Source organism: Ophidiomyces ophidiicola (genome assembly GCF_022830035.1).
Source record: "Ophidiomyces ophidiicola strain CBS 122913 chromosome Unknown scaffold_1, whole genome shotgun sequence".
Lineage (NCBI taxonomy): Eukaryota > Fungi > Ascomycota > Eurotiomycetes > Onygenales > Onygenaceae > Ophidiomyces > Ophidiomyces ophidiicola.
In genome coordinates, this window is record NW_026054641.1 from 261,872 (window position 1) to 283,238 (window position 21,367).

General features: G+C 48.7%; 9 protein-coding genes across 9 annotated transcripts; 5 read left to right on the top strand and 4 right to left on the bottom strand.

Annotated features, from left to right (window-relative positions):
• Positions 1-356: 356 nt before the first annotated feature.
• LOZ57_000107 (uncharacterized protein) lies at positions 357-2,014 on the bottom strand (the record flags this gene model as incomplete). Its single annotated transcript, XM_049249215.1, has 5 exons — positions 357-604; positions 675-1,013; positions 1,094-1,472; positions 1,582-1,800; positions 1,880-2,014. The coding sequence occupies 5 exons, from the start codon at positions 2,012-2,014 to the stop codon at positions 357-359; spliced, it is 1,320 nt and encodes a 439-aa protein (XP_049111409.1).
• Positions 2,015-2,542: 528 nt separating this feature from the next.
• LOZ57_000108 (uncharacterized protein) lies at positions 2,543-3,179 on the top strand (the record flags this gene model as incomplete). The annotated part of the gene is made up of 2 exons (XM_049249216.1): positions 2,543-2,923; positions 2,991-3,179. 2 exons carry the CDS (start codon positions 2,543-2,545, stop codon positions 3,177-3,179), a joined length of 570 nt encoding a protein of 189 aa, XP_049111410.1.
• A 164-nt stretch (positions 3,180-3,343) lies between these two features.
• ESC4 (regulator of Ty1 Transposition) lies at positions 3,344-6,067 on the bottom strand (the record flags this gene model as incomplete). Its single annotated transcript, XM_049249217.1, has 4 exons — positions 3,344-3,985; positions 4,047-5,427; positions 5,479-5,915; positions 5,969-6,067. The coding sequence occupies 4 exons, from the start codon at positions 6,065-6,067 to the stop codon at positions 3,344-3,346; spliced, it is 2,559 nt and encodes an 852-aa protein (XP_049111411.1).
• A 320-nt stretch (positions 6,068-6,387) lies between these two features.
• LOZ57_000110 (uncharacterized protein) lies at positions 6,388-7,865 on the top strand (the record flags this gene model as incomplete). The annotated part of the gene is made up of 4 exons (XM_049249218.1): positions 6,388-6,591; positions 6,640-6,778; positions 6,837-6,945; positions 6,995-7,865. 4 exons carry the CDS (start codon positions 6,388-6,390, stop codon positions 7,863-7,865), a joined length of 1,323 nt encoding a protein of 440 aa, XP_049111412.1.
• Positions 7,866-8,381: 516 nt separating this feature from the next.
• YDC1 (alkaline ceramidase ydc1) lies at positions 8,382-9,529 on the bottom strand (the record flags this gene model as incomplete). Its single annotated transcript, XM_049249219.1, has 4 exons — positions 8,382-8,577; positions 8,631-9,144; positions 9,207-9,393; positions 9,452-9,529. The coding sequence occupies 4 exons, from the start codon at positions 9,527-9,529 to the stop codon at positions 8,382-8,384; spliced, it is 975 nt and encodes a 324-aa protein (XP_049111413.1).
• A 2,393-nt stretch (positions 9,530-11,922) lies between these two features.
• Positions 11,923-12,421, top strand: LOZ57_000112 (uncharacterized protein; the record flags this gene model as incomplete). The annotated part of the gene is made up of 2 exons (XM_049249220.1): positions 11,923-11,952; positions 12,029-12,421. The coding sequence occupies 2 exons, from the start codon at positions 11,923-11,925 to the stop codon at positions 12,419-12,421; spliced, it is 423 nt and encodes a 140-aa protein (XP_049111414.1).
• A 1,993-nt stretch (positions 12,422-14,414) lies between these two features.
• LOZ57_000113 (uncharacterized protein) lies at positions 14,415-16,024 on the top strand (the record flags this gene model as incomplete). The annotated part of the gene is made up of 3 exons (XM_049249221.1): positions 14,415-15,599; positions 15,677-15,742; positions 15,809-16,024. 3 exons carry the CDS (start codon positions 14,415-14,417, stop codon positions 16,022-16,024), a joined length of 1,467 nt encoding a protein of 488 aa, XP_049111415.1.
• Positions 16,025-16,576: 552 nt separating this feature from the next.
• On the bottom strand, positions 16,577-17,685 carry LOZ57_000114 (uncharacterized protein; the record flags this gene model as incomplete). Its single annotated transcript, XM_049249222.1, has 2 exons — positions 16,577-17,577; positions 17,640-17,685. 2 exons carry the CDS (start codon positions 17,683-17,685, stop codon positions 16,577-16,579), a joined length of 1,047 nt encoding a protein of 348 aa, XP_049111416.1.
• A 1,662-nt stretch (positions 17,686-19,347) lies between these two features.
• LOZ57_000115 (uncharacterized protein) lies at positions 19,348-19,737 on the top strand (the record flags this gene model as incomplete). Its single annotated transcript, XM_049249223.1, has 1 exon — positions 19,348-19,737. One exon carries the CDS (start codon positions 19,348-19,350, stop codon positions 19,735-19,737), a length of 390 nt encoding a protein of 129 aa, XP_049111417.1.
• Between the last annotated feature and the right edge of the window lie 1,630 nt (positions 19,738-21,367).

A 21,367-nucleotide genomic window follows, 5' to 3' on the forward strand; every position in this document is an offset into this window, starting at 1 on the left:
ATTGTGGTGTACTGTTCGATAAAAAGGGGTAAAAACTTATTAGTTATTTGTCACATGAGCTACGGTATGTAAGGTTGATCAGCAAGTGGCATCCCCTCATCATGCGCCAATTTTCTTTGCGCACACAATGAGGAGGAGCACCATCAAACCTTGTAACCAGCCATGAAAACATTCACATCAGTGCTCCCTACAGAGGTCTCCTTTGCAAATTTGAAACAATAAACTGCAATACAAGTTTCTAGGGGTATTCATCCTATCCTATAAATACAGCTAAAACAAAGTTTTTCCCGCCGGGCCACACCTACATACGGTCCATCTGTGGTACGACACAAGAGAACTACCAAATGTGAAGATGATTACCGACGAGAAGCCACCCAGAATTGCGCCCGATATGCATTTTTGGACAATGTATTGTTGTTAAATCCGTACGGCGCTTCCATTTGACGGGCTTTCTTGTTGGGAAGGCTCAGCTCTCCATACTGCGAGTCTGTGTCCTTAAACTCAAAACCGGCTGCTTCAGCGACGCTGATGGTCTCATCTAAGGACAGCTGGAGGTAGGGTGCAGATCCATAGAGAAATGGTCCGAGGTTGATCCATATTCCACCTGCGAGGAATGGTGTCAGAACTCTCATGCCGGATTATAGTACTATTGGGAAGCATTTTTTTATGCCTACCTGGCTTCAACAAACGGTGAATGGTCTCAATATAGGTGAGAATATTCCGGGCTGTGTCAATGAAAAATAAGGTAACTATGACATCAAACTTGCCATTATCGCAAGGTTTCTCGAACTCCCTGGTGAAATCACCTTCCACGAGAACGACGGAAGAGGGGTCTATTGACACGGCCGGAAATGTAACCGGCCGAAACAACTCTTCTGTTGTCGGCTGGTGAGACCACCAATCGATATAGGGGTAAACTGTAGAAGAATTGGCGACTGCCGCCTTAGGAGACGTAACGTAGCGGTAGGCAAGATTCATAAATGTGGACCATTCATTGGCAATCACTTCAAAGCCTGTTTAATATAGTTAGCGGAGTTTGGTGTTTATAAAATCCCTACAAATTATAGGATTAAAAGGAGTAGGGCTATAGTACCGTTTAGACCAGCTATATCGTGAGCTAGTCGTCCAAGGCCAGAGCCCGGGACCAGGACTTGAAGGGGGTTTGAAGCATTCCGTTCCGGATACAGCATTTCGAGGGTGCCCAGTATCTGAGGAAAGGAACTGATCCGTTCATGTTCGCCTTCCGGCGCCCAGTCTCGAACATAATGCTTCAGCGCCTGCAAGACACTAACGCGTTCTGCAGAATGGCCTCCAGATTCGACATCGTTGATGAAACTCTGAAGCTCGGAGAAATTGATGTTGTAATACTCAAGGCCATAGTCAACAATTTTCTGAGCGACTTTGTCATTTTCATCGATGAGTTGCTCCGTCCGCCGAATCTTTTCGTTGTATTTTATAGAATTCTCAATCAACTAATTCAGCGCGCAAATTCAGTCAGGACTCAGGCTAATATAGCAGAAGCTAGAATAGAGAGATAATAAAGCCTAGCAGAGATTTACTGTGTAGGTCTATCCGCCATACCCCTTGCTGTTCTTTAGATATGCTGTTGTATCTATCTTTGATGGTGTTCAAATCGTTCAGAGCGATTGTGCGGTACCGATAAAACCCATGAAGAGCAGCTAGCAGTCGGTATCGAGGATGGTATTGACTAAATTCGCCTTCCGGCCGCTGTAGCTGGTGAAGTAGATGCTGCTTTGCATCCTGGTGGCGGCTACTTAGGGTAGAAGGAGTTGAATTGGCCTGGCAAAGTAACGGCCATCAATAGGGATTTCCCAGTCGAGAATGCTAGGGTGGTGGAGACACTCATTCAGAACCGTACCTCTGTTGTAAATTTTGACACATGTACCTGCTCGGTAGCAGACGATAGCAGCCACTTCCTGCCCGGCATCACCATCGCCAGCACAACGGCTGCGGTGATTACTCCAATGTGGAACCATAGGCGTGGGGGAATCATAATCGCTGTGTTCAGGTTCAAGTGCTGATACAAGCCACGAGCAGCAGGGCGCGGTAGGGGTCATTTTCAGCAGCCCTGCAAATTCTCCGAGAGTTCTTATAACGAGTTGGATCAAGCGCCCAGGGGACCTTGGTAGCTGCGTGGATTTCCAGCCTTGGGAGACGATACGAAGCGAAGAGCCGGCCAGTCGACACTTGGCGTAACCGAGTCCAGCAGTGATGGGGAGAGAGCACAAAACCAGAGCTCGACTCCTGGGAAACACGCTCTGATATAGCCCCGGGAGCAGATAAGAATCGCGGGCATTTGAAATCTGGAGGATCTGCGAGGTGCGCGATGCCAAGTGGAACACAGCCCACCTCTGAGACTGACATGTAGAGCTGGTGGAAGGGCAGGCCAATCAATCTGGACGGTTTGCTGTCTTGCGTCATGGAGGATGAGGTTGAAATCGAGAGATACTCCGTAGTTAAATGACGAGCCCGCACACAGGCATGTCACCAACCCAGACCACCACCTCTCGCCGTCGCAGCCATGAGCCATGACAGCGCCATCCCACCACCGGCCTTCCCTTTCCCCGCAGCCTACTCGTTCCCGCCCTTCTTCACTCTGCAGCCAAACACCCAGACGCGGCTCTCGCAGTTCCAGAAGTGGTCCGCCCTGATCCAATCGTACTGTCGCCACCGCCGACTGTACCGCCTCTCGCTCGTCGATGCCGTTGACTCGCCGCTCTTCCACAACAAGGAGATCCGGAAACGGCTGAGCTTGGAAGATGCGCGCAGAATTGTGGACTGGATGTGTGGTGCCGAAGGGGGCGTGAGAGCGGAGTGGGTGGGCGGGGATGCCGCCGGGAAGAGCGTGGCCTGGATTTGGTGGAGGACGCCCGAGGAGTGGGCGGCCATGATAGCGGATTGGGTGAGATGGGTGCCATGGGGATCGTCTTGGGGAAGGGACCGAGGCTAACTATGTGCTATTGACGTAGGTCGAGGAGACTGCCCAGAAGAATACGGTTCTTACTCTCTACGAACTAACAGAGGGTGAGGCTACGGTATCCAAAGAGTTCCACGGCATGGACCCGGATGTCCTGCAGAAATCTCTGCAGGTACTGGTGAAACGAGGAAAAGCGCAAGTATTCGGGAACGAAGACCAGCGGGGTATCAAGTTTTTTTGAGCCATGAACGACCTAAGAAGCATAGCGAGATCTTGTTCGTCCCTGTTCATGACGCGGCGATTATGCCGCTCTCTACATGCCATTCATATCACATTTAGATGAAGATTTCGATCACTCAGCCCATATACACTGACACGATAACCAAAAGATACAGCCAATCAATCCTAACAATCTCCATCTGTCTTGATGTCGTTCTCCTTCAGTTCCAGTTCAGGCTTCCACCGCCATTCCTGCGCCATGGCGAGCTCCAATAACCAGTCGGAGCGCATGATTCTCGGTGTCTTCTTCGCATTTTCGGCCATGGTACGGAACTTGGGCCACAACTTCTGATGTGCTTTGTCCGTCCCACTGATAAGGTACACTTCATCCTTGCTATTATCGCCTTCGTCTTCATTTCCGCTGCGACGGTTGGAAATCATGAGAGGTCGCCCACGGTACAAGGCACATTGCCCTCCGTTCGTCTCGATGATAGATTTGAATACATCAAAGCCCCCGTGAATTGTTTCAACGCAAAATATTGTGCGGCCTTGAAGCAGTGTATTCTTGTTCTTCTCCGCTCTATTTCGCGCCTTTTCGAGGCAAATGTTAAACTTTTTCTCCGACTTCTTGTCGCGCAGTAGATATTTTGCTGGGTCTAGGAGTTTCTCCTGCTTAAGGCAATCCGTGACAAACTCACAGTTGAGGATTTTTGGCGCGTATGCAAGGGCGTTGACGAATTTATGGGTTCTCAAAATAGATGGAGCAGCAAGATGAGTACATTTGGACGCATCCTGGACCACCATGATTCCAAGATCGCGCAGGCGGCGCTGTAAAGCAATAGTCAGTCACAAGCAATTTAGAATGTAAGTAACAAATTTAAAGACGTACCCTATCAGAGTCTTCCCGTCTAGACTCCCCTACCCATGGTGTATATCCAGTGATGATCAGATACATAGTCGTTGCAGGCCTGCCCTTTTTTTGTTTCTTCATATCAGGATCTGTTGTTTCTTCGGGCTCAACCGACCGCTTTCGCGAGACCGCTACTTGATCGTCGCTCTTCCTCCTCCCACCATAAACAACACCACCAGCTCGTCGTTTCTCCTTTTCATAGAGCGAGATATCTGGAGCAATTTGGTGTAGCCGTGCAGTGGCAAGATCTTTGGACTTCCTACTTCCGGTGGTAGAGGGGGTGTCGTTTTCTTTACCTTCTCTGTGAAATCGCGACATGACGGGCGTTTGAGTAGAGGCACAATCTTTCGTTGTAGATTGTGGTTCTTTGGTGGATCGTGGTGCATTAGTCTTAGGGACAGGCGTCGGTTTCTTGAATTTCGATTTCTTCCATTCCTCCGTAGAAGTATCAACTGCAGAACTAGTTGGGGGGATATTACTATCTTTTTGTTTCATAGCAGTTGATGGTTCAATCCCTTCAGGGGTAGTATTATATTCAGGCGGGAAGAAATGCTCTTCAATGGCGAACTTATCTATCCTCGTTTGGCCAACAATTTCCCCCAGGTTGGTTCTTTGTGGAAAATGTGTGTATCGAGGATCAGACACTGGCTTTAGCTGCCACTTTGCATAGCTTTCTTCTAGCCACAGATGGTTCACAATATGAAGATTCCATTCTCGCGCTGCCGTGCATTTTTCACTATTTGAATGAGCGGTAATTAGATGTGTGTTCTCCTGTTTTAGTGTTTTTGTAGCTTCACCACCAGCAGCCTGGACAAGGTTTTCGAGGTATATTCGCGCCTCTCCTGCGTAATTCGACAGACTTATCTTAAAGTCCTTGAACCCCGGAATACCTTCTCTGGAAAGTGGATAGTGAAGGAGTCGGCGCAGTGGTGAAATCCAAGTGTTGTGGACGATGAGATGGTAAAGCCACGACAAATTTCCAACGTCCTTTCCAAGTCTCGAGGCAGTTCGATAGTCGTCTCCCTCGCGGTAACGACAGATATATATGTCCGTTCTATTAACATCATACGTGGTTTTTCCACCTCCATCAGTTATTACCGTTTCAAGGCACTGTAACATACGTTCTCCAATCATCAAGTCTTCTGATATCATCAAAGTTTTCCCGTCAAAAACATTTAAATCTTCGCGTGCATTGTTCAAGGAATATAAATCTTTTGGTTGTGGAGTAGATGCGCCAATAATCTCTGGGTTTGCCGTCATCTTAACAGGTGCGTCGTAGTAGGGCTGGAGGATTTCAGGGTGAGGCAGCATATATGGTCCTTCGTCTATCCTCTTGCCCAGCTTTAAACAATCGTCAAACCTGCAAAGGTTAAATATAGACTTCGCGAAGTCGAAAGGTGACACTCCTTACCAATGAGGAAGTACGATTTTCAAATTCTTCAGCTTTGCGCATGTGGCCCTACACTTTTCCTCGTCTACGCTCAGCGCAACAACGTGAGTCGTGCTGCTAGAAATTCGCGGTGTATAGAGTCCTCCCATAGCTAGAACGCCTCCAATGATAGCATCTTTGTCGCCTTCTGGTATATCACAACAATTGACGACCACGTCATTTAGGAAGAGTCTCGGGTCGGGATTATACTGCCGCGGGTTGGCCAGCTTTCTCTTCGCAATAGACGCTTGAACCCATTGTGGTTTGACAACGGGTATCAACAAGTCACAGAGGGCTTCATGGCCGGGAAAATCAATAGTGGATGAGATGACATGCGTGAATTCGTTACAGGGTGGTAGTGGAGCAGGCGACCTATGGATTACAGATTCTCCGCCGTGCTCTTCAATCGACGATGATAACTATAGTAAATCTGTTAGGCACATGTCTTCAGCAATGGTGGCTGTAAGTGTACCTGAGAGGCGAAGTGTTTATCGAGCTCGTGGGAGTGGATGATGCAAACTCTAGTCTGAGAGAATAGGCCCCCCTCGCGGGAAGAAGGACCATCTGCCATATTTCTAAACAAAAGATAGGTAACAAACGACACGCAATGCTAATTGGAGACAAAAGGCAAAATGGTCAGCGTGGCAAGCATCAGGCGACGTGTTGGTGGTCTTTCGCTGAGGCGCGCGACCACACGCGTCAGGTGAACGCCAGATCAGGTGATCAAGTGCCAAGCGCGCAGGCTGGTCGTTTCGGGTTTGACCTCGGTTGGAGATCAGCGGCTCGTAGGCGGCAAAGCCCAGGTGCAAGTACAGAACGGCACCATGGCCTGGACAACGTCACAAGGCTTCGACAGGCCGGGCATCGAGAGGCAGCTTGCAGCAGTTCACAATGACTTCGTCTACCCCTTTCCCGTTCCGCATCGTTGAGCATCTCGTTCCCGGCCAACATATCAGAGAATATCCCCGTGCAACAAGTACCATCCAGGAGGAGACGCTCTGCTTATCGGTAAAGCAGTACATCCCGCTGGACAACCCCAACCCGCAGGCCGGAGATGTGACGATCATTGGAGCTCATGCCAATGCCTTTCCGAAGGTGAATAGCATCACTACCGCGCTTCGACGCCGTCCTCTGACTGTGTAGGAATTATATGAACCCCTATGGGAAGACCTCCTCGCCCGGTCGAAGGCTAGTGGGTTCCGGATCCGGGCAATCTGGATTGCTGACGTCGCCCATCAAGGACATAGCAGCGTCTTGAACGAGCATGCCTTAGGCAACGATCGTATGTACACGCCCAGTACCCCAATAGCCATCCAGGTTGTTGCTAACGCTGCTTACAGCTTCGTGGTTTGATCATCCCCGGGATCTCTTGCACCTAATTAATTTGAAGAGAGCCGAAATGCCTCGCCCCATAGTTGGTATCGGTCATAGTATGGGAGGGGGACATCTGTTCGTCGACCCTGAACCTCCTCAAGCACAGGGCTGACTCCACTCCTAGTGTAGCGCTGTCTCTCGCCCACCCGCGATTGTTCACGTCTCTTATACTGTTGGACCCGGCAATCCACAATCTCAAATCGTATACTGACACCAATACCTTCCACTCGGGCTTTAATAAGGTCCCAATCACCACCCTAGCTTCCACCTACAGACGTGACGTCTGGCCGTCCCGCACTGACGCCGCTGATCTCCTGGGAAAAAGCAAATTCTACCAAACTTGGGATCCTCGCGTCTTCACGCGCTGGATACAATACGGCCTTCGTGACCTTCCTACTGCCATTCACTCACTTGACCCTTCCTTGGAATCCGAACGCCCAGTGACGCTTACAACGACCCACCATCAAGAAGTGTTCACCTTCTCTCGTCCCAACTATGCGCCAAACGGCGCTCCAACCACTCGTCTCACCCACCCAGACCAGGAACCCAATGTTTCCTCTGACCATCGCTTCTACCGCCCTGAACCGCCGCGCATATTCTCCCTCCTTCCCTACCTCCGCCCTAGCACCCTCTATATCTTCGGCGAGCTCTCCGACATGAGTCTCCCCGAATTCTGTCAAGAGAAACTCGAAATCACGGGTATGGGTGCGGGTGGCAGTGGTGGTGTGAAAGAGGGCAGGGTGGATGCGCATGTGCTGAAACAAGTAGGTCATATGGTTCCAATGGAGGCCGTAGGTCTTTCGGCAGAGCTTTCTGCGTCGTGGATCGGGAAGGAGTTAGAAAGATGGAGACTTGAAGAGGAAGCTTTTAGAAAGGAATGGGATAAAAAAAGCAAGGTGGAAAAGATGACAATTGATGACGAATGGAAGAAGAATATTGGGCCACCCCCGACGAGGGGAAATGGGAAGAAACAGACTACCGGCACGAAGTTATAATTTGGATCCATTAACCTCAGGTTAAAAGTCTGGTTTCATTTGAGGTGTGTTCGCTGTACATGGAGTGCTCGGGCGTTTTATGGCAATATTAGCCCATATATGTATATATGCACTATATTCTCTAATATAGATTGCTACCTCAGCAGACCTTTTTGCCGAACTTAAAGGCTATTGAGGAAGCCATGTTAACTCTGCAGTATTAGATACCGGAGACGACATGTTTTTCCACTATCAGCACCGCTAATAGTATAATTGGTTCATGGTGTTCAAATTCGTGTTCCCTCGTTACTCAACAACACATTCAGATATGCGGAAAATGGATTCTTGGCGTGGCATAATAGAATACTTGGAAAATGAGTCTATATGGATGTAAACAACCTGACAGAAGGTCTGTCACTGCAAAAGAAGAGAGTATAACGACTGCAATTCAACCAACAGCAATGCTGAGAGTAAAACCAACTAAAGACCAACCTCTTAACACCCAACGAAAGAAATAAACAAGAGTAATCCAGTACTCTAATGCGCCTTGATTGCAGCTGTTCCATTGAGATGTACTGGCTTCGGAATCTCCTTCTCCACACGCACAACATCTGGCCAAGTGTAGAACCGCGGCCAGTAAAGTTCATAGTCGTCCTGACGGCCATTCAGGCAGTGGCGAAGCCAGATACCCCAGATGATATACATATACGCCCCAATTCCGGTCAAAAGATGCCTACTCGAGACATATTAGAAATGTACTAATAAAGGAGAGTTAGAAATACGTACCACCATCCGTGACCTTCCAAAATGATACCCCACGGAAGACCAACACTCCGTCGCCATCCTCGGATTGTTGAGCAATACATATTGTCCAGGTTCCAAATCGCAAAACCTCCAAGAAAAGAGATCAAGCCACAAACGACCATAGCCCACATTGTATTCAAGATTCTTAGATCTCTTGTGTTTTGGGACAGTTGGATGTCTCTGGAAACACCGGTAACTGATTCATCCACCGGTGTGTTGCTGAGGGCTCGCGCTCTGCGCCATTTTGCTCGTAGAGTAACCTCCATCAGCCACATACTTCGAAGAACAACCACAATTGTTAGAATTGCATATGCATTCTGGTGGAATCTCGGGTCCTGTAGATAATGATAGTATGCCGTGATGAAGACGGATAGTCCGAGCAGGCTAAGACCGAGTATCGAACGACTTCTTGTAGACTTTGAGAAGGAGAAGGTGGCATAGCACATCAGGCAGGTGGTGTAAATCATAGACAGTTCGTCGACAAGCTGCATAGGATCTGGTGACAAAAAAGACGATTAGATTGAGTTACTAGTTTCCGCGGAGTACGGTAACACATACATTTCAGGGTGGAATGGAAGAGGAGACTTCCAAGCCCCACGATGAAATAGCCCATGAATGCTATCTGGAAGATAAAATCATGGCCGTGTTTCTGACAGCTGCGAATGCCTTTGATACCAAGGAAGAGGAATAAAAGATTGGTCACCGTATTGACGATTTCAGCTGCATATATGGTGGCATAGTAGTCCTTTTTGAAGGACGGGTCAGTGGAAGACACCGTTAGAGACTTTGCTATTGAGGCATACCTCTTCGCACCAATTGAGCGTCGACGTAACGGGGCTCCAGTATCCATCCCTAGAGGGTGGGTAAGGAATATGGAACATGGTTGTTAACCGAAATGCTCGAGAAGCTATTCGAAACTTGTGAAAGAAGGTGACAGAGCAACAAATTGAAAAGCGAGCGAGTGACCGATGGAAAGATACGTAGGCTCTGGTGTGCCGACCGGAGCCCCGAAGGGTGGTAAGGTGGGATGAGACCTGTGACGTACACAGTTCTAACTCAAACCGTGTTCGGGGTGAACTGCCACACTAAGAATAGAATAGGCAGGGAATGCAACGAACGGCGTGTCGCAGAGAACGGGCAGACATAGAAACGAAGAAGAGAGAAATGAAGAAACGAAGAAGCGTAGGCAGCAAAAAAGGCCGAAAAGGGGAGGAGAGGCGCGGCGGCGCCCCCCCCAAGGTTTGCTGTCACCCGTGGCTCCCCCGATCAGGCAACTCTGCGCCGCCAAGCGCTTTGCAGCCGGGCCTGCCGCCACCCGCTGACGCCCAGCCGCGCTGGTTGGCCGGCTACGCGCCAGTCCAGCCTGGGGGCTATGTCGGGCCCTACCCAGCACGCGGCTTTGCTAGCAAAAAACACTGCGAAGGCCCAGCATGCTACTTCTTAACCCCGGAATCTCTATTTTGAGAATGCGAATTAACTCTCCAAGTTCGGCTTTGTCCGGGTCCGGGCGATAATGCCTCACCAATCACCGCATCCATCAGGCGTTCTTTGAAGCGCTCTCTCCCAGGAACACCATATACTGAGTTTGAATGGCCCATGGCTCGAGAAAGCAGAATTCGCACCGATAGCCACCTTCGCCACTTCGTATCAGATTCACGGCTGCCTGGTCGTCAGGCGTGAGAATGATCGAAGAAATTGACTCCGCCAAGCCGGTACCAGTGCGCCTAAATGGAGCCGAATTGGCTTTTCTTTGGCCCTAAAGGCCATCGGAAGAGTGGAAGGGTCCAAGAAATCAGGCGAACGTTCATTATTGCGGTGGGCGCATTCAAATGTGCCCCATCTGGGGGGCCGATGGATGCAGGCTAGAAGTGTGCCTTGTTGGTGCGATTGTATGGTCCTCCATGCTTTTGACCCTGAAAAATTTTCCATTATGCTAATAACAAAAAGCAAATACCACCCAAACTTTGACGACATAAATACGGAGTATGGAGTAGAGTTGCTTACTCCGTACCCGGCAGTCGAGTCTCTCCCCAATTATTATTCCTCTCTTCAACCGTGCCGATTTTGAAATGTGATCCACCATGGGATTCTGACGAAGCTTATCAGGGAAGCAGGATATTGGAGATTTTCTGTCCTAGCAGCAATTCAATTATTCCTTGAATTCCCAGGACTTCTACAGGCTTCACAGCCTCATATATATAAATACAAAAGAATTCTTCCTACTGGGAAACTACGGTGAATAATTTCGGTGCAAGGCTGTTACCTACACTGGACAGAAAGGAATCTACTTTTGAGGCTCTCATTCTGACCCTATTTGTCCTTTTGGCTTCTAGATGTCAGTTTCTCATCTCAAGCCCTACTGTGACTCGCATGACGTTTCAATTATTATTCTGGCAAAATGCATCCTATTTTTGGTTGCGCCTTTCCATTCTTGAATTTGGCCAATGTGCTGCACCCTTACTTCTTCCACCTATTCACAGAATCACAGTTAACTTCTGATCAACACTATATTGTGTTCATCGCAACCTACATTCATAGGAGCTAGTCTGGGAAGGCAAAGCTCTGAATTTATCGGTTGCGGGACCTCACCCTTTTGTTTATTCAACATAATGACTCAAGAGGCTTCTGCTCTCACCAGACCCAAGAAATATGGATTGCTTGGTGTGTTGGCATCATATCACTTCCGCCGTAGATAGCAAAGGTCTTCAGCTGGCCATGCTCAATGGCCTAGATCTATTTTCCTTGTTCTGTATCTCGATCCGCTCCAATTTTTATGATCTTTCTGGATATATGACTTGTCTGTCTGGCGTTTATCCTAAATGTCCGTTTTGGTTCAGCAGCCAAGTGGAGCCTATCCAATGTTTTTAGAGTCACGCCAATTATACTAGACCAAAAGCCAAATTGCTGAATCTTTCTATTTTTGGATATTTTGATTAGGAAAGCTCAACGTTGTTTGTATATAGAGTCGAGGTTCTGAACTTGACGGGCGATTTTATAAGAGGACATTCCGTGTAAGTTTTTAGGCGCCCAAAGCATAATCGGATGAAGGTTTTGCCCACTCCGCAACCCCGCCAAACGCCAAGCCGGAATATTAATAACACGACTCCGATACTCAGGCCAATCAGGTATCTTGTTGCGTTGTCATCACATTTTGAGCAATGAATGCGCCGTCACGAGGAAGTGATCAATTGACCCGCAGTACACTACTAATCCTACCAGATCTCGGCGTATAACTCTCTCCTAACACTGTTACACCAATATTCTGCCATTCAAAATGGCGATTCCAAACGAGGCGCTCCAGAAGGTGGGATTCAGCTAAGACCTGCCCCCGTTTCTCGCTCCGAACAATGGCTTGCTAACGCATCGGCTGTCCGGCATAGCTTGTCCAAGAAATTGAAGCCCAGGCCATTGCCTCGCAGCAGCAAATCGGTCTTGTTAAATCACAAATCACGGCGAAACAGCGAGATATGCGCCTCTCAGAGCTGACGTCGAACGAGCTTGGCCAAGTCCCCCCGAACACAAACGTCTACGAAGGCGTTGGTAAAATGTGCATCAAATTTTCTACTGTAGTATTATCGAAGAGGGCTAACATAGTGTTACGCAGGTTTGTCACAACACCTATAGGCGACGTGAAAAAACGGTTATCGGATGAACAGAAAGGGCTGAAAACGGATTTAGCAAATCTAGAAAAAAGATTACACTATCTGGAGACAACGTTTAAGAACAGCCGGGCACAGATGGAGCAGATCTTCCGAAGTGGTGGCAGATCATGACACTGCTGTTTTATATCGGGTGGTGAGGGAGGACGAGAATTGAAATGTACCAAGGACAGTGAGGGATAAAAAGCATTGTGCATGGAGCTCGGCGTTCGGGTCAATTTCCAGAAGAAAGGGCCCCCTTTTGGTTTGCGAGTGCCTATCCACTACATTTCGTGGAACCGGGCCCTAAGCTCTGGTACGGTGGACCAGGGCTTCAAAAGCGTGATGAATGACAGGTTACATGCCGGGAATGGATGCTTCAAAAGTCATAATATTTGCATGTCTTGCCTAGAGGAAAGATTCTATAAGACGGCCGTGACTTTAATTTAATGGGCCGGTCTATATGAAAGCCAATATTGTCTCAATATGCATTCGCCCCTGGTACTGATCACACACTGGATCAAGTGGTAGATGTACACATGGACATGCTACTAGTATGATGCATATATAATCTAGAATATCAACCCGACCACCCAAACTTGCAACGGGGACTCAAAAGGGCTCGCGAGGGAGAACGCCGCGTCAAATGCAGCCCTGGTGGCCACGGTAAGTAGCGAACTCTCAACACGCTGGTAGCTTAAAAATGCTTGACCACCACTCGTAGTGTTTCCATGGCTCAAAAGGCGCCTCCTGCGGGCAGGCGGCAGATTCCGCATTGGCAGTTTTCCTCCCCCGTTGCCCTTCGTTTTCTTCTTCCGCCGAACGACACGCGATTCCACGGCTCCAAAGCCCAACGTTGACAAGCACTGCGCCCCCAACAACCGGTAGCTTCACGGCTAAGTTCAGGGTTAGCCCGCCTTTTGACAGCAAGTGGAGACCGCCGAAACGTCTTGTTGCCGCCTCGAAGCCCAATCTCGAAGAGTTGGGCGCCCAACTGGCGGCTGTGGCCCTGGCGATCAATTGCCCTGGCTCCTTCGGGCGTCTCACTATCGTCGGTGCGCCAGTGCCTTGGAACCACGAGAAGACCCGTCGAGCTTCGGAGGAGTCTCGTCCTTGGCCGCTGATTCCCTGCTGGGGCAAAGAAGGTCTCTGTCTGCTGCACCCTCGACGACATCGCTCTCGGCACGCACTAAAACGAACTTCGTTCAGTCGGCGGCTCGGGTCTTTAGCGAGCCAGGAAACAGGGCCAGCATGCGGTATGACGGTGTTCAGGCGGCGTATCCCCTGCTCGTGATCAGCGACAAAGGATGACACGCGGCGATGTGATTGGGGAGCCGTGTATTGCGACGCACTCTGGCGTCAGCCAGGATCACGGCCTGCTCCACCCGCACGGCGTGACAGACGCCAGAGGAAGATACAAGAAGAGGGGGCTGGGGACCGTTAAAGAGCCCATCCCATCTCCCTGCCCACAGCGACCCTCCCGCTCCCAGCCTCGAGACACTTCCACTGTTTCTGCCTGAACGTCCTCCTTAGGCAGCGATCCAACGGATCCGGACTCCGTCTGTCGAAGACGCTGCCTAACCCCTTGGCTGCCCCGCCGCTGGTGCAGCCTCTCCATTCAACTGGCCGCCCTCGACTCCCGCCCACAGCCAGATCCTGGCTGTTGAGTGCAGGACCTTGCCAGCGGCTCGTCGTGTTCCGGCAGCCGCCCTATAATCCGCCCTATCGTAGGCCGCTATTAAAGCCCGGATGTTTCCCGTTGCTCGTTTTCCCACTCTCTCCCACCTTTCAGCCTTCAGCTTTCTACGACAGTGACAAGTCATCACCTGGCCACGAGGGCCTCAGGTACCGCAAATTAAGCGAAGTCCCGATAACAGCCCGCGGCGACAGTTTTGTCATTTTACGACCTGGTGGTATCCTGCCTCAAAACTTTCCCCGCCGGTTCACAGAACGCACTGTCGTTCTACTATCTTCAGTCTACGCATTAATTCCTAAAGTCTTGTTTTTTGGGAGTTTGCGCTTTATTTCCGGTTACGTCCAAATCTACATTTACTCTCGGGTGGTGTGCGTTCTTTTTCGCACCTTACAGCTTATTAGAGAATAAAAGAAGCGGAGGCTGGTATTAAACATGGTGCGAGATAAAATTTACGAATATGATTCCTCGGACTCAGACTCATTTATAAAGGAGGACTCTTACCGACGGAAAATTCGTGTCCATCGACGTCCCATAGAGAAATCTCGCTTTGTTCATATTACCGAAAAGGGTCGTGAGCGAGCATCGTCTGTTAGTCGCATGGACCCGAAGATTTACATCGACATCAACAACGAACAGACCCGACGCAGCTCCCCGTCACCCGAACGTGGACGGGCTCGTTCGTATTCCCGCCAGCGGAAGAGCGAGTGGGACTCTGTGGAGCAATCCATTCTAAAAGACCAACACGACTTTCTTACCCGACAGAGAATTAAAGAAGAAGTTAGGCGGGAATGCGAAAAGGAAAAGGAACGCCAACGTAAAGAAGTGCAGGATGCACAAAGGCTTGACCTTGAAACTCAGATACAGATACAAAGGATGAAACTGGATGAGTTGATCAACGGTAAACACCGTGACAATTCATCTAGAGAAGAAGAAGAAAAGTATCGATATCGCAAAAAGCAGCTTGATGAGCTCTTTCGAGAGACTGAGAAGCATAAACTGGAACTTGAGAAGGAACGAGAGGTAGAGCGCCAGCGCGAATATGAAAGACAACGTAACTGGGACCGTGAATGGGCCCGAATGCTCCGCGAAGACCGAAGCTGGAGTAGGGAGAGAAGAGACCAATGCTGGACCCGCGAAGAGATACAGAATGAACTCTCCCATGAGGAACTACGCAGGATCAAGCAAGACCAGGCAAATAAACGACACGTTGAAGATGCATTTCTAGTAGCACGCGCGCAAGCCATGGAAGAGGAGAAGAAGGCAAAGGAGCATGAAGATAAGATCCGAGCAAAGATAAAGGCCGAGCAGGATAAGGCGGATGCAGACCGGCTGGAGCGTGCAAATTACGAGAAGAAGCTGAGAGAAGATGCAATTGCGGAGTTCCAGAAAAGGGAGGCGGAAAAGGAACTGAAGCGTCGTGAAGCTGAAGAGAAGGCTGAGAAAGAATTCAACGAGCGACTCAGTAAGATGCTCTGTGAATTTGGTACGACCGAGGCGGAGATGAAAGACTTTCTACACCATTCCAAGAAAGAATGCAAAGAGGTTACGGAAATTAAAGAGGTCAAAGAGGTTACAGAAATAGTGCCTGCTGGTGGCTCGAATTCTCACTGCATGAAGGTATGACTATCTTACTCGGCCCCTTTGGTACCTAAAATGTTCTATGTAAGCTAATCATTATTATTACTTCTTATCAGGTCCACCGCCGCTTCATTGGACCGGCCTCGCTGGATGCATACGGCCTTCCTTGGGAATGGGATCCCGTTAGTGTTGCCCTACTTCCTTAATAGCCTTTGCTATGGCACTAACTTTTCGATTTCTTCTTGTAGTATGATGCAGATTACATCCTCGTCAACTGTTTTGTGCCCCATCAGCTCCAGGAAGAGCTCTTTGAACACTCCCGCCGACAACGAGAGACCCAGTTGATCACTGCTGGCCCCGCAGTGCCAGATGAGTTTATTGAAATGAGAGTGAACGATAAGAAGCGAGACAAATTTTTCTTGGTGAGGAAGAAGCCGAAGAAAACTGTTCTGGTTCCTCGTTAAAACGTCAAGGCGGCATACTGGCTCCCGCCCCTTTTCTTTTCTTTTCCTTCTGATCAAGCTTTGATTTATTTTTTGTTTCGCCACATCAGTGATTTGCTTTCATTTCTAAATTTCATATTTTCTTGGGCCCGCGCTGTTCTTGTTCAACCTCTTGCGTTGAAAAGACCACTAACATCTGGACGACCCGATGCTTATGGCAATGCTTTTATGACCAATGATTTGATTTATTGATGAATTTCAAGATGAATATGTTTTCCATATCTGTATTTACCTCTGCGACTTGCATGTCTGTCTTTGCCTGATACACATTTAGCCAGTTTGCTCAGATCGTCAGAGCCATTCCCTGAAGAGGAGATTGCTTATCGCTCTATGTAATGCATAACTATATAACGCCATACACCGACTTGTGCAATATAATATACACTACATATCATCAGTTCGCCTATAATAATAATGTTGCTAGAACCATACTTTCGCCGGCCCCTAGCACGATAAAACGACCAGAGCCACAACCATGAAATGCTCCCAGACCTTACAACGTCAAACACGGGCTTACAACACCGGATCAAGCTCTTTTTGTTCTTCTGCCCATCGTTTCTCTGCCCACATGATCAACTCCTCATATACCGTCCACGCCAACGCCGAGCTCAACGCCTTTCTTCCCATTCGCAATCCCAGCCCACCAAATAGGCTCCTCATCCCATCCTCCCTCAACATTAATTTCGTTGCACGAACCATATTTCGATATTTAGAAGGCATCAATTGAACGCGGGTTTTCACGACGTCGAAAGGGTTCGTAATGGTCGTAGCTAGGCCTGCAGCAAGTGCACCGGAGAAGAAGTTTATTGATGCCGTTGAAGGTGGCGCTCGAGATGCTGATTCAGCGGCAGTGCCTGAAGAAGATAAGGAGGAAGGGTTGGTAGGACCGAGAAGAGTGGCAAGTGTGCGCTTGGAATGTTCGTAGAAGACAACGTATAGGCCTGCATACGGCGCATCGCGAATGGCAGTAGCTCCAAAGCCAGAGAATAGACCTCGTACTCCCTCATGACGGATGATGTCCTTGGCAGCGCCCCATAGGCTTCGATAGGTGTAGTAATCAGATTCATAGCGTACTTTAAGAATCGTTACTGGCATCATCACAAACCCTGCGGAGACCCGTGCGACAGCACCAGTGACTAGGTTTGCTGTATGTGACAATTTAGGCAATGCTGACGTTCTGGTCATACCATTGCTCTGGGAATTGCCTTTACCGCCCTGAAACATATGCTCCGGAGCATTTGTTGCAACTGCTGTTCTCAAGGTATTCAAACTGGTGAAGTATAACGCCGAGCCAAACCCCGTCCTCAGAGCAGAAGGAAGAGTTCCACGCCATAATCCTCGAATAGGATGTGGAGATGCAAGAATATTACGGATAGTAGGAAGGAGGGCAGCCGTTTTGCTCGATTGCTGGACGCGTGTTTTGAGAAGGTCGGCCGGCTGGAGTAGGATGGAGGACGTGAGACCGGAGAGCAGGCCGGCAGCGAAGTGAAAGCCTGGTTTAGAGAACGAAGTAACTATAATTTCTAGTTATTCACAACGCGTACGATAGGGATCTGAAAACTGGGCGACACCGTACCGGGAGAGCTTCTCAACTGCACCGTCGATGGAGAGCCATTCGACATGCTTGTCTACTCGATCCACGAGCAGTGCCTCTGCCTATATCATGAAACGCCCGTTTAGAAAGTGCCAGAACGTAATGAATCTTCGTCACTAAAATGGCTGAGGAGGAGCATTATATTTTTTGCAGGCACTACGGAGGTTTGTGAGGTCGTGATTCAGAGTCTGGACGCTAAACGAGCCGCAAAATCATGTCGTCATGGCCTCGAATTGGCAAGGTTTTGTCGTTAACAAACGGCCAGCAGGCTCATCGAGTCCGATACATATACCAGCGCAGCCCGTGCATCGCAATTCGTGTCCATCTCCGTCTCGCTGTCACGCCCGCCTCTCATCGCCTTTTCGCCGGCGCAAATCTGGTTTCGGCCCGATAAAGCGGCCGGAAGAGATGTGCACGTGATGGATGAGCCGCAACCTTATTTTTGCTTGATTTATGGGGTAGAAACAGAGAGGCGCTGTACGGAGTACCTAGGAGATAATACAGAGATATAGCTCTACTGTATGCAGCATATCAAATGGACATGACGTATTCAATGTTTCACTGTCCAACCCATCAACAGATTTTGATATTCGCCTTCAAGTAAAGGGGCAGAGCACCGCGTGACGCTCTGAACATGATATGATGACTGAGAAAAGCAAATGCCAACTATAGATATGGGCGATCTACAACTGTGATCGTCCAATTCCCACGGGAATATGCAGTGTGTGTATCTCACGGTGGTATGTTGTACCAGCTAAAGGCAGAATCCAGAGGGAAAGTCCCACGTTATCAATGCTTGCTCATTCCGACAACAACTGGCACATGATGTTATCTAAAACTAACTGGTAATCCTAGCGAGCAGAGCCTCTAGGAGTGGTAGGAAAGGAACTTTAAGAGAACATAACATACCCAAGGCAAACTTGGTGGGGTACGTTGTCAATTTCACATATGGAGTATGGCCTGTGATATCGGAAGAGCACCGGGTACGGAGTATATGCTAACAATAGCAGAGATTCGTGGTCACCGGTTTGGAAATGAAATGTAGCGTCCAGGCTTCATTCGGTATGTCGATAAAGCATTATTGAGAAATATCTTAACAAAATGCCGAATATTTGACGCGAATATGGCCTTCCCCAAGTCTCACTTCATTAATCGCCGCTCCTACTTTGTCCAGGCCAAGGATGAATATCGTATGTTCGATGATCCAATAAGCAACAGAGAGTCAGTGAAACTCCGCCCATTGCGTTTAGACCGTAAATATAATGTTTGATCCCGCGTTGTGCTTCCCCAATGCCCCTCCGGGTTAGTAGATTCCATGTTTCAGCACCAGAATGGAACATTGCCGTGGAGGGCGGCGGCAGTTCATCGGCTGTGAGGCACAAAATTCGGATGCTGAATATGGATGCTGGTGAGCTGCTGCGGTTAGTTTGCTCAATTATAAAAACTCGCTCCTGGCAGGCCCTTTTGATGCGTCCAAACCACAGCACATAGTAGAAGCCTCGTGAGCCGCCTTCCGTTCCAAGTAAAGCCCTCTCCAACCTACCACCTTCTCAACTTCCAGCGTCATCCACGATCGACCCACCAAATGCTAGGTATATTGTTTCTCCTTTAGACGTATCGATTGTCTGAAATCAAGCTAACGCGCGCAGGCCTCAGTTTATTTGTATTTATACAATTTCTGCTGGCAACCATGTCAACAGCCAACTATACCATCGAGCTCCCGAAGACCGCAATCATCGTGACTACGTGGGTTGAATACCACACGGAAGCAGCCAAATTTCTAGACTCTATGGTGATACCGAAGTACGGCGGATATGTCATCGAAATCGACGGGGAGATCAAGCTTGCTACCGACGATAACATGACGAAGCTGATCAAGGCGAAACTTGATTCACTCACACCACTAGAGGGTAGCGATGTAGATGAGCCGCAATCTTCGGATAACACCAACCATCTGCAGAAACGACGCTGCTCGCACCCCCCTTGCTTCAACAATTCTCTTTGTCTTACTTACACCGATTGCCATGTCTGCACCGGCGTCGTTGAACGGCCCGTTCGTAAAAGAGGAAGATGCATTTAAGGACGCAGCAGCAAGCTCTGGGTGTTTGTTTCGGGGTAACTATTGCAGCATGGATTGGGCAACAACAACAACACAACAAAATATTCTTTGCCGGCTTGCACAAGCTCCCAGCAGATCCTTCTTTTCGGCGCGCCAGCGCTAGCTCGGCCTAAAGTCGTGTTTTTTTCCGGTCAGCATGTTAAAGTAACTCAATTTCTTATCTCATACAGCCAATATGCTTAGCTACTTGAGAATGGCACCGTCCCGTAAGTTTATTGTCAAAATTGTTGAATGTTTCTTTCCCCAAGAAATGCAAATAAACCAACATAACTGACCGTCGACGCGGATATCTCCTCGTCTCGAAGAATGTTCACAAAGAAATTGTGTTGCGACAGCAGCAGCTGTTTGGCTGATATCCTGTGATCCCATGGAGCAGTACAACATGCTGTGCTGCCAACAGATATTGCTCTTTGTTCATCCCCAGTATGTAGATCCGCATAGAACTTTTCCCTCTTCAATTGTCCCAAATCCTCTATTAACGTATATTCGGTATCATAGGATGAGGGGTACGGGCATGCAACATGTTAGATCTTTCTTTTGCAAAGAACAGGTATTTCACTAATGGTGTATCGGGCGGTGCGCTGTTTTCCACTTTTACAATTATCTTAATTTTGCTCGAGGCGGTCTATTTGTATGGACTTAGTCAACCTGGGGAGCGTGTGAAGAAAACAGGACCGGTTCCGCTCAGTATGTATCCGTAGCTTAAGGGATTTTCCAGGAATGAAGACTAAAACAGCATAGTACCTTTAACAGACGAGCCAGTGATTTTTCAAGAGGACGATCGCTGGGCGGCCTCCAGCCCTGGGTCTGCAGATCTCTGGAAGGAGGAGATTCAAAATGGCTTTACCCATTCGATTGTCATAGAAGACCCTCGAAAGTACGGCTTGCCCCTTGGAGTACCAGCGAGGCCGGGTGCTGAGAGATACGGGTTAAGCATGTATCATCAGCTGCATTGCCTGGTACGTTATAGCCCATCCCGCTTTTCGCGAGGCCTGCAAATTCGCTCAAATATTATTCCTAGGCCAGCATTCGCGAGACCTTTTATCACAAATCAGAGCTCACAAGCCATGTTCACACGAATAAGCTACGCAACCAAGCCAATGAGAGCTTTCTAGTGCATCAGCACATAGACCATTGCTTCGATTATTTGCGGCAATCGATCAGATGTTCGGCGGACCTCTCAGTCGAATGGGCAAGGGTGGGTAGTACGGAGAATAGAAACAGCGTTGATGGTTGGGGAGTTCCTCACATGGAGTGCAAGGACAGCGATGCAATTGAGGCCTTTGTATTGCAACATCGTTTCTAATAGGATCGTGAAACTGATCATGAAATCGACACTCCGTACACTTTAGGATGTAGCGAAACTAGCCACTGATTAGTTACATAAGTGATGTTGTTAAATAAACGGGAGGTATATTCTCCGGGTCCGATATGATGTCATGGGGTACATTCACAAAAGTACTTCGAACAAAAACGCTTGGACGAAGAAATGGATAAATACACTGAAGGGTGTGGCAATAAGGCAACATTTTATTGAAGCTATAGGTCGAGATAAAGTGGCTGCGAATTGGAAGTGAACAGGCCGGGGTGG